At 46.3% G+C, this 15,388-nt stretch overlaps 2 protein-coding genes across 2 annotated transcripts in view; one reads left to right on the forward strand and one right to left on the reverse strand.

Annotated features, from left to right (window-relative positions):
* The window catches only part of NT5C2 (5'-nucleotidase, cytosolic II), a 140,704-nt gene extending 139,340 nt beyond the window's left edge, over window positions 1-1,364 (reverse strand). The window contains exon 1 of the mRNA XM_082722470.1: window positions 1,241-1,364. The gene's annotated coding sequence lies outside the window, so the exon portion shown is untranslated. The remainder of the gene's footprint in view (window positions 1-1,240) is intronic.
* On the forward strand, window positions 1,299-14,454 carry INA (internexin neuronal intermediate filament protein alpha; the record flags this gene model as incomplete). Its single annotated transcript, XM_082722495.1, has 3 exons — window positions 1,299-2,363; window positions 10,725-10,849; window positions 12,420-14,454. The coding sequence occupies 3 exons, from the start codon at window positions 1,299-1,301 to the stop codon at window positions 12,730-12,732; spliced, it is 1,503 nt and encodes a 500-aa protein (XP_082578621.1). The 3' UTR covers window positions 12,733-14,454.
* Between the last annotated feature and the right edge of the window lie 934 nt (window positions 14,455-15,388).

Raw genomic sequence — 15,388 nt, forward strand, 5'->3', positions numbered from 1 at the left:
GGACCACATAGGTAAACTAAATGAATTAAGAAGGTGGGTGTTAAGGACGCCTGGGTGGCTCAGTCAGTTAAGCCGCTGCCTTCCACTCAGGTCATGATCCCAGCGTGCTGGGATCCAGTCCCGCATCGGGCTCCTTCCTCACTAGGGAGCCTGCTTCTCTCTCCGCCTCTGCCTGCCACTCTGCCTGCTTGTGTGATGTCTTGCGCTCTCGCTCTCTCTAACAAATAAATAATCTTTAAAAAGGAGGAGGAGGAGGGGAAGAAGAAGAGAAGGAGGAGGAGGAGGAGAAAGAAGGAAGAAGGAAGAAGAAGAAGGTGGTGGTGGGCGTTATTAAATGGAGAGTGCTGGGGGCTGTGGTGAACCCATCCTCATCCGGAGCTCCCGGGGCGGGTATGAGCATACAGGCCACCTCCCAGAAAAACCCTAACTCAGGGTGGAGGCAAGGAGGACAGGGTCAAGACAAGGGACAGAACCGCGTGGTCTGCGGATGGGAAAGCCGTTTACTTATACAAATGTCGGAAGCACTTCAGTTTTGCCCACTACAGCGTTCCAGCTCTTTCCCGCGCGTCCCTCTACTATCCGCAACTCAGGCTCGTGTTCTTTATCTATCTCCCATCTTTTCCAGGGCGTCACAAGCATTCCGCCCAGCCACCCGCCCTGGGCGCTTCCGCGAGCTGCAGAGGAATAGCTGATGAGATGCTCTCTGACGTAGACCCACTCTACCCCCTGGGAACCCCGAACTGGCTGAGGAAAGGGACAAAGCCTGAGGGAGGAGACAAAGTCCCCATTCTAACTGAAAAAACAGGGCCTACCCTCAGGCGCTCCCGGGGAGGGATGGGCGGGCGTACGGGACCCCTCCCAGAAAACCCTAGCTCTGGGTGGGCTAAAGGTGGCAAGGAGAACAGGGTCAAGGACAGCGACAGAGCCGGGTGATCTGCGGATGGGAAACCCCAGTCGTTTAGACACCCCTCCGCTCAAGTCACTCCCAAACCAGACAATTCTTGGGGAGGGGTGCCGCGGGCAGGGAGCGGCTTCTAAGCAAATCGCTTTGTCTCCGCGTCCTAGGTCCGCCGCGCGCGCAGCTGCAGTTGTCACTGCGCTTCCCCGCCCCCGCTTTTGGATGCCCCCCTTTCCTCTCTCCACCAGACCCGGAGCAGGAGCTCCGCCCCCAACGCACCGCCCCAGCCCCGGCGCTTTAAAACCCGGTGCACACCGCCCAGCCGCGCCCCGTCTGGCGCACCTCTCCTCTCCTCTGTATCTTCAGTCGCAGCCGCTCTCCCGGCCCTCGTCCCGGTACCATGAGCTTCGGCTCGGAGCACTACCTATGCGCCTCCTCCTCCTACCGCAAGGTGTTTGGAGATGGCTCTCGTCTGTCCTCGCGCCTCTCCAGCGCCGGTGGCGCGGGTAGCTTCCGCTCGCAGTCGCTGTCCCGCTGCAATGTGGCCTCCTCGGCCGCCTGCTCTTCGGCCTCGTCGCTTGGCCTGGGCCTGGCCTACCGCCGGCCCCCCGCGTCCGACGGGCTCGACCTGAGTCAGGCGGCGGCGCGCACCAACGAGTACAAGATCATCCGCACCAACGAGAAGGAACAGCTGCAGGGCCTCAACGACCGCTTCGCCGTGTTCATCGAGAAGGTGCATCAGCTGGAGACGCAGAACCGCGCGCTCGAGGCCGAGCTGGCGGCACTGCGGCAGCGCCACGCCGAACCGTCGCGCGTCGGCGAGCTCTTCCAGCGCGAGCTGCGCGACCTGCGCGCGCAGCTGGAGGAGGCGAGCTCGGCGCGCGCGCAGGCCCTGCTGGAGCGCGACGGGTTGGCGGAGGAGGTCCAGCGGCTTCGGGCGCGCTGCGAGGAGGAGAGTCGAGGGCGAGAAGGCGCCGAGCGCGCGCTGAAGGCGCAGCAGCGCGACGTGGACGGTGCCACCCTGGCCCGCCTGGACCTGGAGAAGAAGGTAGAGTCGCTGCTAGACGAGTTGGCCTTTGTGCGCCAGGTGCACGACGAGGAGGTGGCTGAGCTGCTGGCCACGCTTCAGGCATCGTCGCAGGCCGCGGCCGAGGTGGACGTGGCTGTGGCCAAACCAGACCTGAGTTCGGCGCTGAGGGAGATCCGCGCCCAGTATGAGTCCCTGGCTGCCAAGAACCTCCAGTCAGCCGAGGAGTGGTACAAGTCCAAGTTTGCCAACCTGAACGAGCAGGCAGCGCGCAGCACGGAGGCCATCCGGGCAAGCCGCGAGGAGATTCACGAGTACAGGCGTCAGCTGCAGGCACGTACCATCGAGATTGAGGGGCTGCGTGGGGCCAATGAGTCCTTGGAGAGGCAGATCCTGGAGCTGGAGGAGCGGCACAGTGCAGAGGTGGCTAGCTACCAGGTAAGGGCTGAAACGCTGCAAAGGGAGGGGCGCCCTGACCTCTCCCCCACCTACCTATGCCTTCCCACACAATTGAGGCCCAGGAACTGAGAGGAACGGGAACTACTCCAACTCCAGTTGGGGACCCCAACTGGAGGTGCTGACAAACAAAAGCCCAGGAGTCTACACTATTCATTCTAGAGTCCCGGTCACTCTCTTTCCTTGCCCGTCAAGTCCCTGTCCGAGCCCTTTTAGAAAAAACCCTTAAGCTTATGTTTTTCAGAATCCAGAAATCTAATTTATTCCTCTCTGTCCGCAAGTGGACATAAACACCCTGGTGACCCGAAGAACAGTCCCCCATCCAAAGTAGAGGTGAACCCAATGCGGTTGGGATACAGTCTCTCATGTTGGCAGTGCTGTCTCGGCTGTCTGGATTGTTAGGTAGACTTTGGAAGGCTTTCTGTGTGCCCGGAATTGCGCTAGAGAGAAGAATGCTGGACTGACTATGGTATGTACTAAGGAGAAGAATGCTGGATCCTTCTCGGAAGGGTTTCTGCCCAATCATTTTCTTGAGTTTTGCCTTCATAAGAGTAGAGATTGGGAGCCAAGGAGCTGAGAGATTGAGCTAGTTACAACCGCCCTTCTCTACCCTCTTCCCCTTCAAAGACAGACACACACACACACGAGTTTCCTTGTCGATCTGCTGCTGGTATTTCTTCCTAAAGAAAGCTTTATTTGTGATTTCTCTCTGTCAAATAAATAAATAAAATCTTAAAAAAAAAAAAAGAAAGAAAGCTTTATACCAGTTAGCAAATAGGAATGGCATGGGCGCTGTCCGAGGTGCTGATCTAGAGTGCTTTCCATCTCAGAAATTATGTGTCTCCCGTATCATGCCCTAGTTATGACTCTCTAGGTAATTAACTGCTTTGTTGGGTTCTTTTTTTTTCTTCTGCAACACCATCATATCAGTCTTGGCTACCTGCAATCAAAGGTCACCTCATAGCATCAATTTTCACTGTCATGGATGGCTTACAACTTAGCAAAAAACACCTAATCTGCTCAGCAGCAGTGAGGTCCCACTTGAAAATTCACATCTCCTTAACAATTTTCCATCCTCAATGTATGTGATAAATCACAGAGATGGCTGATTCTATCTTTGTTATAGGCCACTTATTTTTTTTTCCATCTTTCCATGTCTCCTAAGCTCCTTTGAAGGTGTTAATTGAATCTTTCTTCCTTTTCTCTCCAAACAAAGACCACGGCATCTTATGACCACAAAGAGTACAGAGACAGGAGAAAAGAAAGGAATCTAAATAGTGTTTCAGTTTTGAGGTCCAATCAAAGCTCCATTGGGTGGAATGGTACTAATTCAGAAATTTGCAATAACTCATTCTGGCCGAAATCGAAGTTTACATTTGATGAAATTAATAGGGCTTGGAAACATTAATAAAAAAGAACAGAGAGAGGAGTAAAACCTCAAAAGTACTGTTTTAGTCTATAGCTGAAGAATTATTATTGGCGTGCAGGTATTTATTGTCTATTAAAACTGCTCCATTTGCTAAAAGAAGAAAGCTTGCCTGGACCATTTGTTTGAGTCATTTGGAATTACAGTACTATTCAAGTAAATACTTCTATTCTGCTTCAAAAGCTGTAACTTGAATTTTTCACTGTATGGCCTAGCTCCTGCATGGCCTGAATTAATCATATTTAGTTAACTGAGATTTCATGTATTCTTCTAGAAGCCTCAAAAGATGAGCTAGGGGGTCTTATGAAGGGCTAGCCCAGTCTTTCTACAAAAAGGCTAACTTACCTGCAACTACAACTGCCATCTGATTTGGTCTTTGCCATGCCCTCTGTTTGCTTGGTCTAGCCCTACCCTCTAAGAGATAGTGACAGTATTGCAGTATTGTCTGACTTGTTTTGTTTCCTTTAAATGACTTTCAGTGTCAGACAATAGGAGGGTCATCCAGACACGGTCTGCAGGAAGCAAACAAAAACCCTCCAGAAACTGCAGCATCTGCGTCTCTGCAGTGTGCCCCTGTCCGCGTTGGTCTTCAGAGCCTCAGTGGACCTGCTGGTGGAATAGAAGACCAGCTGAGACAACAGAAAGCTATTTCCTACCCCTTGGGACTTCAGGCTGAGGAGGGGCTCACATCCTCACCTGCCGAACCTGAAGGCCTGAAGTCACAAGGGTATCCTTTGGCTGTTTTCTCTAACAATTTTAGCAGTGCTGGCCAAGATGAAAAGCCTCCTGATGAAATTCAGCCATTGTTTTCTTGCCCTTTCCCCCCTCCCCTTCCGCTGCAGTAATGGGAGGCTGTTCTCTTTCTTCTGCTTCAGAGATTAGTGATAGGCCCATTTTCCTTTGCAAGCTTACCACCCTCTAAGAGGCAGAGGAAAGCCCCATTAAAGTGACATTTTCCCTGCCTAGAATGCTGACAGGCTATTCAAGGATAGAAAGCTTATTACAGTTTTGAAAGGGTAAAGAATGATTCAAGGTGACATAGTAAGTACACAATGATATATGAGATTGTCCAAATCAGGTGACAGGAGAAATTATGAAGAGCTAGGGCCATTGTCTTCAAAAGCCAAATGTAGCCACCCTCTATAGCTTGAAACCTTTTCCATTTCTGACCCAGGGTGAATCTGGTTCCTGCATAGCTGCTCTACCACCATTAGAGGCCCTGCTCTCCCAAAGATGCATAAGGATATTTTTGCAGGAGGCCCTGGCCCTGTACTCTGGTCAGTCTTGGAAAGCTGGAGCTTTCCTTGAAAGACCTTGCAGAACAATCAAGCTCACCATTAGTTAATGCTCCCCAGGGAGAAAAGCCAAGTCTGCCCTCTTCTCTCTAGTATGAGATTGGAATACAGCCTAATGAAATAGCAAAAAGGGGTTGGCCCCTTGGAGGTTGGGCGTGCCACTGGCTGCTTATAAATCTATGGCTTGGTAGATTTATCTCTGAAACTAGAATCCAAGAAGAAACTATATTTATTCCAGTTTTTCCTTTTAACTCTTCCATGTGTTTTTAGTTTTGTTTTTGCCCCTCCCTGCCTCATTGTATTACTGTAACCAAGGCCACCTTGATAGCTCCTCTACAGAAATAAATTTAAACTTGCAGTTCCTAAACCCATTGATCCACCAAGGTCACTTGGGGGCTTAACAAAAAGATTTTCAGGCCTACTCCCAAAGATTTGGATTCAGTGGTTCACAGGTACGGCCCAGGAATATGCATTTTCAGTAAAAGCCCTGCACCCTATTGTCCTTGGGCTGATTTGGCAGTGCACTAACCTAAACCACACTTCACAATATAAACCAGCTCATAGAAAGCAAGATTTCAAAGTATGATAGGGAAAAAGAAAGGAAGCAAGCAAGCAGGCAAGCAAGCCAAGACAGGAGGGAGAAGAAGGCATATGGGTAGTCCACTTATAAAAATCCTCTCTCCTTGCCCAGTGATTCTGGAGGGGCTCTTTCATTCAGACTGTGCTGCTGCGCTCACTACTACTGCTCACCTGGCTGAGGGCTCCCAAAAGTGATGAAATCCATAGCACTATTTGTGGTTCCATTCCTCCACTGCGGATGTGTGTATGGCGTGATCTTTCTCTTATTCCAGGCCTTGCATCCTTCCAGTCCTTGGGAAGATGCTCAGCACTTGTTTTAGCTACTACTCCAGGAGAGACCCCAGCTGGAACTGGGAGTGCCTCTGCCATTCCCTCCTGCTAAGCCAACAGCAGCTGCGTTGTTGGGGGAGGGGGCAGACTGCAGCGCTCCGCTCAGATTTCCAGCTGGAGGCCATCTTTGGCAGGGCTTTTGAAGGGCAATGCAAGACAGTCTGGTGTGGGCTGAAGACAGCACAAACAAAGGGACTATATGTTGAAGAGCAATGGTCAGCAGTCAGCCCAGTTCCTTCTGAAAGGAGCAGAGTCATGCTTTTTGTCTACTCTGATCCATAAAATAGACATGTGAAATGTGTAACATAAAAATTCAAGAAAATCTCTATCTAGAACTCAGCTCCCAACAACCTTTTATTCAGCAAACACAGCTCTGAAACAAAAATGTTGTTTTTAGAAAGGACCTTACTAATCTGCTGATGAGACAAAACGTCCATGTTTAAATCACATATTGGGAAGCTGACCCCTCTGATGCTCCTAACTTACTAATTCTTACTTTTCATGATTCTAAAGGACGTTGTCTTTTGAATTTGAAGCATGCTGCAAGATAGAGAAGAGGGACCAATGGAGTCAGCCATCATGGAGAAAGAAAGAGTAGCTTAGTTCAACTTTCAGAACAAAGAAAACCAATAAATAGCAAGCACTAATTCAAACACTGCTCTTTGGGGCCATTTAGGGCCCAAATAATCTGACATACCTCAGTTGACAAAGACATCATAGAATTATAGAAAAATAATTGCTCATTATCATAACCTATAGTTGCTAAGAAAGGCTGCATTATGTTTATGTCCTCATTAAGAACGGTACCTCCCCTATGGGGCACCTGGCTGGCTCGGTTGGAGGAGCATGCTACTCTTGATCTCAGGGTCCTGAGTTTGAGCCCCATGTTGGGTGTAGACAGTACTTTAATAAAAAAATATTTTTAAAAATGGTACAAACCCCTTTAGGAAGGCTTTTTTTCCCCAAAAATCATTATTTTAAAAAAATCTGGTGCTTTAAGGAATATGCCTTCAACTATCTAATATTTACATCTTATTATACATTGTTTTCCTTGGTAATCCAGGAGGTTGCAGTAAGGCCTCATGATTAATTCATCCATATGATTAAAAAGGGTATAGACTCACATGGTATGATACTAACAATAATTTATTGACCAATTTTTACGTGACAAGTTCTGTTTTAATACCTGTTATCTAATTTAACAGATAATGGACTCATATAACAATGTGAGGTGCTTAATTTGAACTCCCAACTTGAGGATCTCAGAACACCTCAGAAAAGAATGTTATAATTTTCCATATATAGAAATGGAAATTTTGAAGAGACTAAAATATAGAAAACTGACTGGGGCGTGTTGGCTATTTGAGGCAGGGCAAGAAATGCAACCCCAAGATCCTGATGAAATCCTCCTCTTTTCCTCAGATTTCATTTCTCCTGTCCCTTGCCTACTGAGAGGTCTTCCTCCCTCTCCCCTTTCCCACAGTAATATCGCTTCTCTTACCCCCCACCCCAGTGCAGCACTAGCAGACTTGCTTGTAGGTTAGTTTAACCTCAACTAACAACCATCAAGTAAAATGTTTGGTAAAAATCATTTTAAGCCCTTATGATCTCTTAAAACACTTTGGAATATTTCCATCACTGTCCGTATAATATATATTTTCCCCACTGCTTGTCATTCCTTGCTCTGTACCTATTGGTTAATTGAGTTTCTCCCTTGTGGCATTCCCATCAATATTTAGAGAAGAGGTAGGAGGTATGAATTTTCATTCTTTCTGCAGATTCTCTTGATTTGGAAGTTTGCACCTCCCAATGTTGCCAGCCCTGCTTTCCACCATCACTTCGTCATCCCCACACAAGAAGTTACAAGGATCCCTCACCACTTACCTCTTGAGGTTTCTCATGTTTATCTGCATCACTGTTTCACAGAATTTACTCTGAATTGCTGTGTTCTTCATGTCGACAAAGTTGCAACTGAATTATATGGTTATTTGCCACATCTTTTCAGGGCAGAGGAAAAGAGGCGCTGGTGTAGCATGGTTCATTCATTTAACGATGATGACTCACAGGCCATCTACGATGTGCATTGCTCTAGGCTCTGGGCTTTCAGTGGTGAACCATACAGAATCAGCCCCCATTTCCACATCGAGTACATTCTAGAGCAGTCGTTCTCTGATAGGAGTGACTTGCCTTCCAGGGGACATTTAGCAGTGTCTGGGAACATTGTTGGTTATCACAACCAGGAGGGAGAGTACTTGCTAAACACCCTCCAATTCACAGGACAGCCCCCGACAGCAAAGAACAATCCAGCCCCAAATGTCAACAGTGTCTAGGTGGAAAAACCACGAGATAGAGGAAGGTGACAGAAAATAAATTAGTAAAGTAATAAATAAATGAAAGAATTTCAGATAATGATAAAGCAGAGCGGCCAGTTCAAGTATGTGCTTTCTTTTAATTTGTCCTCCCACTGGAGGTGCCTTTTTCTCATTTTCATGATGTCCTTTCCCATGCTAGCCACTGCCCCGGCTTGAGGTAAACTGGGCTGCTTAATTTGGACACAAAGGAAGACTGACTAGAGGGCATTTGAACTGAATCTTCAGTGACTGAGAGTCGGCCACAGAAGACCCACTACAGAACATTCCAAACAGATGAAACAGCTAGCTTAAAGAGGGGCCTGGAGCAGAAGTGAATTTAGCATAAGAAGTAAAAGAGAAAGCCAAGGTCGCTGAAACCCTTTGAGCCAGGGGAATAGTACAGGCCATGCTGAGGAGTTGGGACTTTATTGTAAAGCTGTTAGAGGGTTTCAGACAGGTGAGCGACTAGATCTGCTGTGTTTTCAAAAGACCCTTTGGGGGCGCCTAGGTGGCTCATTTAGTTAAGCAGCTGGACTCCTGGTTTTAGCTCAGGTTGTGATCTCATGGGTCATGGAATCAAGCCCAGAGCTGGGCCCTGTGCTCAGTGGGGAGCTTGCTTGAAGATTCTCTCCTGCTGCACCCCCCACCCCCACACCGAGTGTGCACGCATGTGTGCTCTCTCTCTCTCTCTCTCACGCTCTCTCAAATAAATAAATCTTAAAAAAAAAAAAAAGTTTAAAAGACCCTCTGGCTGCTCAAGGATCAAAGATTAAAGTTATTTTTTGGGGAGGCGCCTGGGTGGCTCAGTGGGTTAAAGCCTCTGCCTTCGGCTAAGGTCATGGTCCCAGGGTCCTGGGATTGGGCCCCACATCCAGTCCAGCCCTCTGCTCGGTGGGGAGCCTGCTTCTTCCTCTCTCTCTCTGCCTGCCTCTCTGCCTGCTTGTGATCTCTGTCTGTCAAATAAATAAATAAAATCTTTTAAAAAAAAAAGTTATTTTTTGGGTACCCAGGTGGCGCAGTCAGTTAAGCCTCAGACTTTTGGTTTCCACTTAGGTGGTGAGCTCAGCCAGGATCATGTGACGGAGCCTTACACTGGGCTCCGAGGGGAGTCTGCTTTGAGTTTCTCTCTCCTTCTCCCCTCCCCTTCCTGCTTGTGGTCTCTCTCTTTCTCTCTCAAATAAATAAAATTTAAGAAAAAAAATTTTAAGCTATTTTTCTTCTGGGTTTGCACCTGAAAGAATTTGGAGCAAAACTATTATATGGACCTAGTTTCTTTTTAATTTATTTTCAAAGATTTTATATATTTGGGAGAGAGAGAAAAGGCAAGTGGGGGGAGGGGCAGATGGAGCAGATCCCAAGCAGACTCTGCATTGAGTGCAGAGCCCAGTCCAGGGGTAGACTTTTTTTTTTTTTTTTTTTTAAAGATTTTTATTTATTTATTTGACAGAGAGAAATCACAAGTAGGCAGAGAGGCAGGCAGAGAGAGAGAGAGGAGGAAGCAGGCTCTCCGCTGAGCAGAGAGCCCGATGCGGGACTCGATCCCAGGATCCTGAGATCATGACCTGAGCCGAAGGCAGCAGCCCAACCCACTGAGCCACCCAGGCGCCCCCCAGGAGTAGACTTAACCACACCGAGATCATGACCTCAGCCGAAATGAAGAGCTGGCTGCCCAACCGACTGACCCCACCCAAGTGCCCCCTAGTTTCTTTCTTAAAAGTCTAATTTCAGCCTGCCATTTGGATTTTTTAAATTCTGTGGAGTATTTCTGCTTCCTCCTTGCCTGCTGCATAAAATGCTTTCAGTAAGGTGATCTAGCAGCAGACTTCCAGGAAACCATCCAGACGGAATGGAGGCAGAGAAGACTTGCTATCTTCTCTGTGCTTTTCACAGTTGGAATTTTCTGAGTCTAAACTCCTAACCTGAAGCTTTGGGTTTTGGAGAGGACATACAACAGCTGAATTATTCAGTAGCAATACAATAAGCAAGGGAGGGAGGAGAAGTAAGTTGTGGGTTTGGGGTTTTTTTTTCTAAGTTTTTACTTAAATTCCAGTCAGTTAATATACAGCCTGGTATCAGTTTCAGGTGCCTGTTTAACAAGAGAGAGAGAAAATACCTCCCTGGTGTGCATTTGAGAAGCACAAATGCAGTAGAAGTTGCCAACGCTTACCATGCATCTGAGTCTCCTGGGGACCTTGTGAAACAATGCAGAGGCAGGGACCTCACCCCAGAACGAGCAAATCAGAATCTGGGCCGGGGGACAGGCCTAGATTTTTAATGTGTCATCAGGGTTGAGAATCCTTGTTTTGTGGAAATCTCACTGCATTGCAGCTGATTCAAAGATGCTGGATATGTCACTTTTCAGGATAGCATCGGGCAGCTGGAGAATGACCTGCGGAACACCAAGAGTGAGATGGCCCGCCACCTTCGGGAATACCAGGATTTGCTCAATGTCAAAATGGCTCTTGATATTGAGATAGCCGCTTACAGGTATTTCAAAGAGCATGCTCCCCCAAGCAGATCCAGCCACCTGGGACAACACCCCCCAAATAAGTGGATAAGTGGTTTTATAGTCTCTCCAATTTCTAATGGGTGAGAAGGGATGAGGAAAGTCATCTCTGGCCCCTTGCAGGGGAGCTAACTCCTCTGTCCCTCAACTTGTTTATATCCCAACTCCACCCTACTAGTCCTGGAATGGTCTACCTGCCTCTGCTAGGATTGAAGGAGATAATGTTGAGTATTCATTTTTAAAGATTCTAACTTTTAAAAAAAATAGGGCTTACACAACATAGAACATCCTAACAGGTGAAGTATCCCTCTGAATTTCTTCTCAATGTTCAAGCAAACATTTGCCTTTAAAAAAAGGTAATAACAGTAGCTACTATTTTCTGAATGGCTACTATGTTCCAGGCACTATTAGATACTGTATTTAAATGATCTAGTATCCGGTCATATTATTTCCATTTTGCAGACAAGGAAAATTGAACCACAGACTGACCATGTAACTCGTTCTGAGTCATGGTGCTGGTAAAAGGAAGAGCTCAGCTTCAACCCTGATCTGAGAATTCTTTTTCTTTTACATTATATATACTTCTTCAAAACAAAACTCCAAGAGTATGTGATAGTGTCTTGAGTTTCTGGTTTTATTTTTTTTTTTTAAGATTTTATTTATTTATCAGAGAGACAGAGAGGGGGAGAGAGCGAGCACAGGCACACAGAATGGCAGGCAGAGGCAGAGGGAGAAGCAGGCTCCCTGCTGAGCAAGGAGCCCGATGTGGGACTCGATCCCAGGACGCTGGGATCATGACCTGAGCCGAAGGCAGCTGCTTAACCAACTGAGCCACCCAAGCGTCCCGAGTTTCTGGTTTTAAAGAAAAGATGATAAGCAGTATTAGAGATAAGAAAAAAAGGCATTGGGCCCATTGCTATGATGCTCATTAGGCTAAGCTGAGAAAAAATCTGGTATCTGAAACAGTTGAATTCACTGGTTTTTGAAGTTGCTGTTTCCCTTTTCTTTGTACTCCTCTACATTGAAAAAAAAGTACAAATCTCAAGTTCAGGCTAAATGAGGCATCTCCTTCCTCTGTGGGCTTCTCACCTCCTTATCCCTGTTGCACTTAAGGTTCTAATTAGTAAGATTACTTCTCCTTAGAGCTTTGTAAACTCTAAAGTGCCAGAAATGGGTGTGATGAGGCCAAGGGGAATTGTACAAAAATTCCCTTTTGAATGTATTCATGAATAGGGTAGGTTTCCCTTTGAAGGTGCTTTAAACACAGCTGATGTTAAAGGTGTGTGAGTGTATGTGTGCACATGCACGTGTGCATGTATGTGAACATATGTATGTATGTGCTAGATCAACTCCCAAGTCTTTGAACCTTGGAAGACAATATTTATTGGTCTCAACCTCACAAAGAAACTGCAGAGTCTTTTGGAATCTTTCTAAAATGAATAGGAGCTGGAGGGTTAAGTCGTTTTTTGTTTTTCTTTTTTCTTTTTCTTTTTTTTTTTTTTTTTAATTATAAGTTGACTTCCTAAGACTTTTTCTCTGTTGTATTTACAGGAAACTGCTGGAAGGTGAGGAGACACGTTTTAGCACCAGTGGATTAAGCATTTCAGGGCTGAATCCACCCCCCAATCCGGCTTATCTGCTCCCACCTAGAATCCTCAGTTCTACAACCTCCAAAGTTTCATCCACTGGGCTGTCCTTTAAGAAAGAGGAGGAGGAGGAGGAGGAGGCTTCTAAGGCAACCTCTAAGAAAACCTCCCAGATAGGGGAAAGTTTTGAAGAAATACTAGAGGAGACCGTAATATCTACTAAGAAAACCGAGAAATCAATTATAGAAGAAAGCACCACTTCAAGCCAAAAAATATAATTCTGTCGCTTTAAAAAAAAAAAAAAGTTAATGCTTAAGAGGGGATAATATGCATTTGACTTGTTAAAGAGCCTATTCCTGAACCAAAACACCTGTCACCACTAGAAAATGTCTTCAAGGCTTCAGTCTCCTACCTAGCATTGAACACTCCACTTTCTCTAATAAGACAACCACCCCTTAGGTTGGAGCAAAGTGCAGTCCTAGCGCCAATAACAGAGGAGTTATCTAAGAACTCAGCTTTCTCACTTAAAGCTCAGGCTTCACAGCGTTAGATGATTCAGGTACAGAGGAAGTACAAACTAAGGTGCTAAATCTGTGATCATCGTCATTTGCTGTGAATTGAAATTAAAACTTACATTCACTCGCTATACCCAGACCTCACCCAGCCCTATAGTCTCATTCTAGGTACCTAAAACATAAGATCACTGCCAAAGATAAACCAATGGTCCACATCCAACAACAGCACTCCGACGAAACTGCTTCACAAGTGATAGGTGTTTGTTTAATAGAAACTTCCTCCCTCCCCTCGAAATTCCATCTATCCTTTTATTCCATTCAGGAAGAAAAAAAAAAAAAGCTAGTGTAGTATTCTTCCCCCTTAAAAACAGTTAGGTTCTTTTCAAAAGAACTTAATTTACCCCCTTTAGGTCTCTTTGTTCAATGGGTAAAATTAGATGCATGTTGACCATTTCTGTGATTCGTGTAATGACTTCTCCCTACCCATTTCATGTCCTTCCAATTCTGTAAGTGAAGAAAAATGGCAGTGATGAGTTTTAAGGGTTGTCCCCAACAAATAATGAAAAGAGTCCCTAGATTTTAGGCATTCAACTTCTTCAAATCCACTTAATTTAGGGAGAAAAAAAATATGAAGAATGTAGTTGTTCACTTTAACTTTAGAAACACGGTCATAGTGCCCCAACCTGTGATTAAGCTGACCTTAGATTTAGTAGTAGAAGCTAGAAGAGGTGAGTATTTGTGTGAATGGAAAAAGTTGAGGTCTCATTGATCTGTGTGAGTTCATTTGTGGTGATCTAGAATTAGCTGTTTCAGGCCCTTACCCTTAGAACACACATAGCCCCTTTCTCACTGTCTCGGTCCTAAAGAGGCCTTGCTTTCACTCTCCTTTGCCTTGTAAGAGTGCTGAGTGTAATTACTTTATCACCAGAACACAATGCTACTGCCGAAAAGTAACAGGAATCGCTTCTGGTCAATCACCACCACCAGCAAACATAAAAATGAAATCCTTCTCTTTTCTAAAAGAGCCCTGCCCCCACAGTTTTCCCATTGTTGCATGGCTGGTGGGGTCTCCTTTCCCTGCTGGAGAGGCAGTGACACTCAGGCTAGAGAAGGGCACACGTGCTCCTACTCGTGTGCGAGAAAGGCCACTCTGGAGAGTCCACTTTTCACCTGCCCGACCGTGTAGCAGCCGCATTACCCCGCCTTCCACATGTGCCAAGTTCGATGTAGGGCTAAGTCTGTCCTGCAGTCCCTTCCGCCAGACCTAAGAGTTGCCGTGTCTGTCAAGCACCTCTGCTGCAAGTGCTGCTGTGATAGGGTGTGATGCTGTTCCTGAACTTTCTTATCCTAGGACCTGCTTCAGCAGTTCAAGGAACTGGAAAGATACTTTCTCTTCCTCCTTTCCCTCACTCCATCCCTGTCTTTACTCCCCACACTTACTGTAACACGTTAGTAAGATAAGAATTAAAAGTCACACGAATCCCACCAACATGTGTTCTGTGGTTTTTGCGGCTACAGTAGAGAAAAGTGCTGTTTTGGGGGCTCCTGGCTGGCTTAGTTGGTAGAGCATGTGACTCAGTCTCAGGGTCGTGAGTTCAAGCCCCATATTGGGCCTAGAGCTTACTTAAAAAAGAGAGAGGGATGCCTGGGTGGCTCCGTCAGTTAAGTATCTACCTTTGGCTCAAATCATGATCTCGTGGTCCTGGGGTTGAGCTCTGTGATGGGCAACCTGCTCAGTGGGGAGTCTGCTGCTCCCTCTCCCTCTGCCCCTGCCCCTGCTCATGCTCTCTCTCTCTCAAAATCTTTAAGAGAGAGAGAGAAGCACTGTTCTGGTTCAGTAAGACAGCTGGACCCCAAATAATTTTGGAATTGTATATTCTCTGCTTTTGCATCCGCGTTTACATGGGAAGCCTGGGTGGCTCAGTCGGTTAAGCATCCACATTTACAGTTTTGGTTTTTTTTCCCTTGCCAAGGCTTTGGCGTTCTATAGTCTGTGTGTGTTCACACTGTCTCAAACACATAATGCACTAAGCGGTCAGTTTATGGCAAGGAGTGGAGAAATCAAACAAATGATGCAAGACAATACGTTCTGTGCCTGGATAATGATTCAACTAGCTTAACTTGAACATTTCTGAGAATGAAGTGGCAGAACGCATATGGTAAAAGGTAATTCAAAACAGTATCTTGTCTCTTTTTTTGAAGATGGGTTTATATTTCTGCAGAACCCATATGTTTAATTAGCCCATTGGCAGCAGTAATAGAATTTTCCTCTACTGTAATGATTCTTAACCCTTTATGGATTACAGACCCCTTGTAGAAAGCTATGGACATTTCTCCCAGAAAAATCCATACACAAAGCTTTGTAATATCAAGGGGGCTTGGGGTTTCTTGTTGAACCATCTGCCTCTGGTGTCCGGAA

Source organism: Mustela nivalis (genome assembly GCF_964662115.1).
Source record: "Mustela nivalis genome assembly, chromosome: 2".
Lineage (NCBI taxonomy): Eukaryota > Metazoa > Chordata > Mammalia > Carnivora > Mustelidae > Mustela > Mustela nivalis.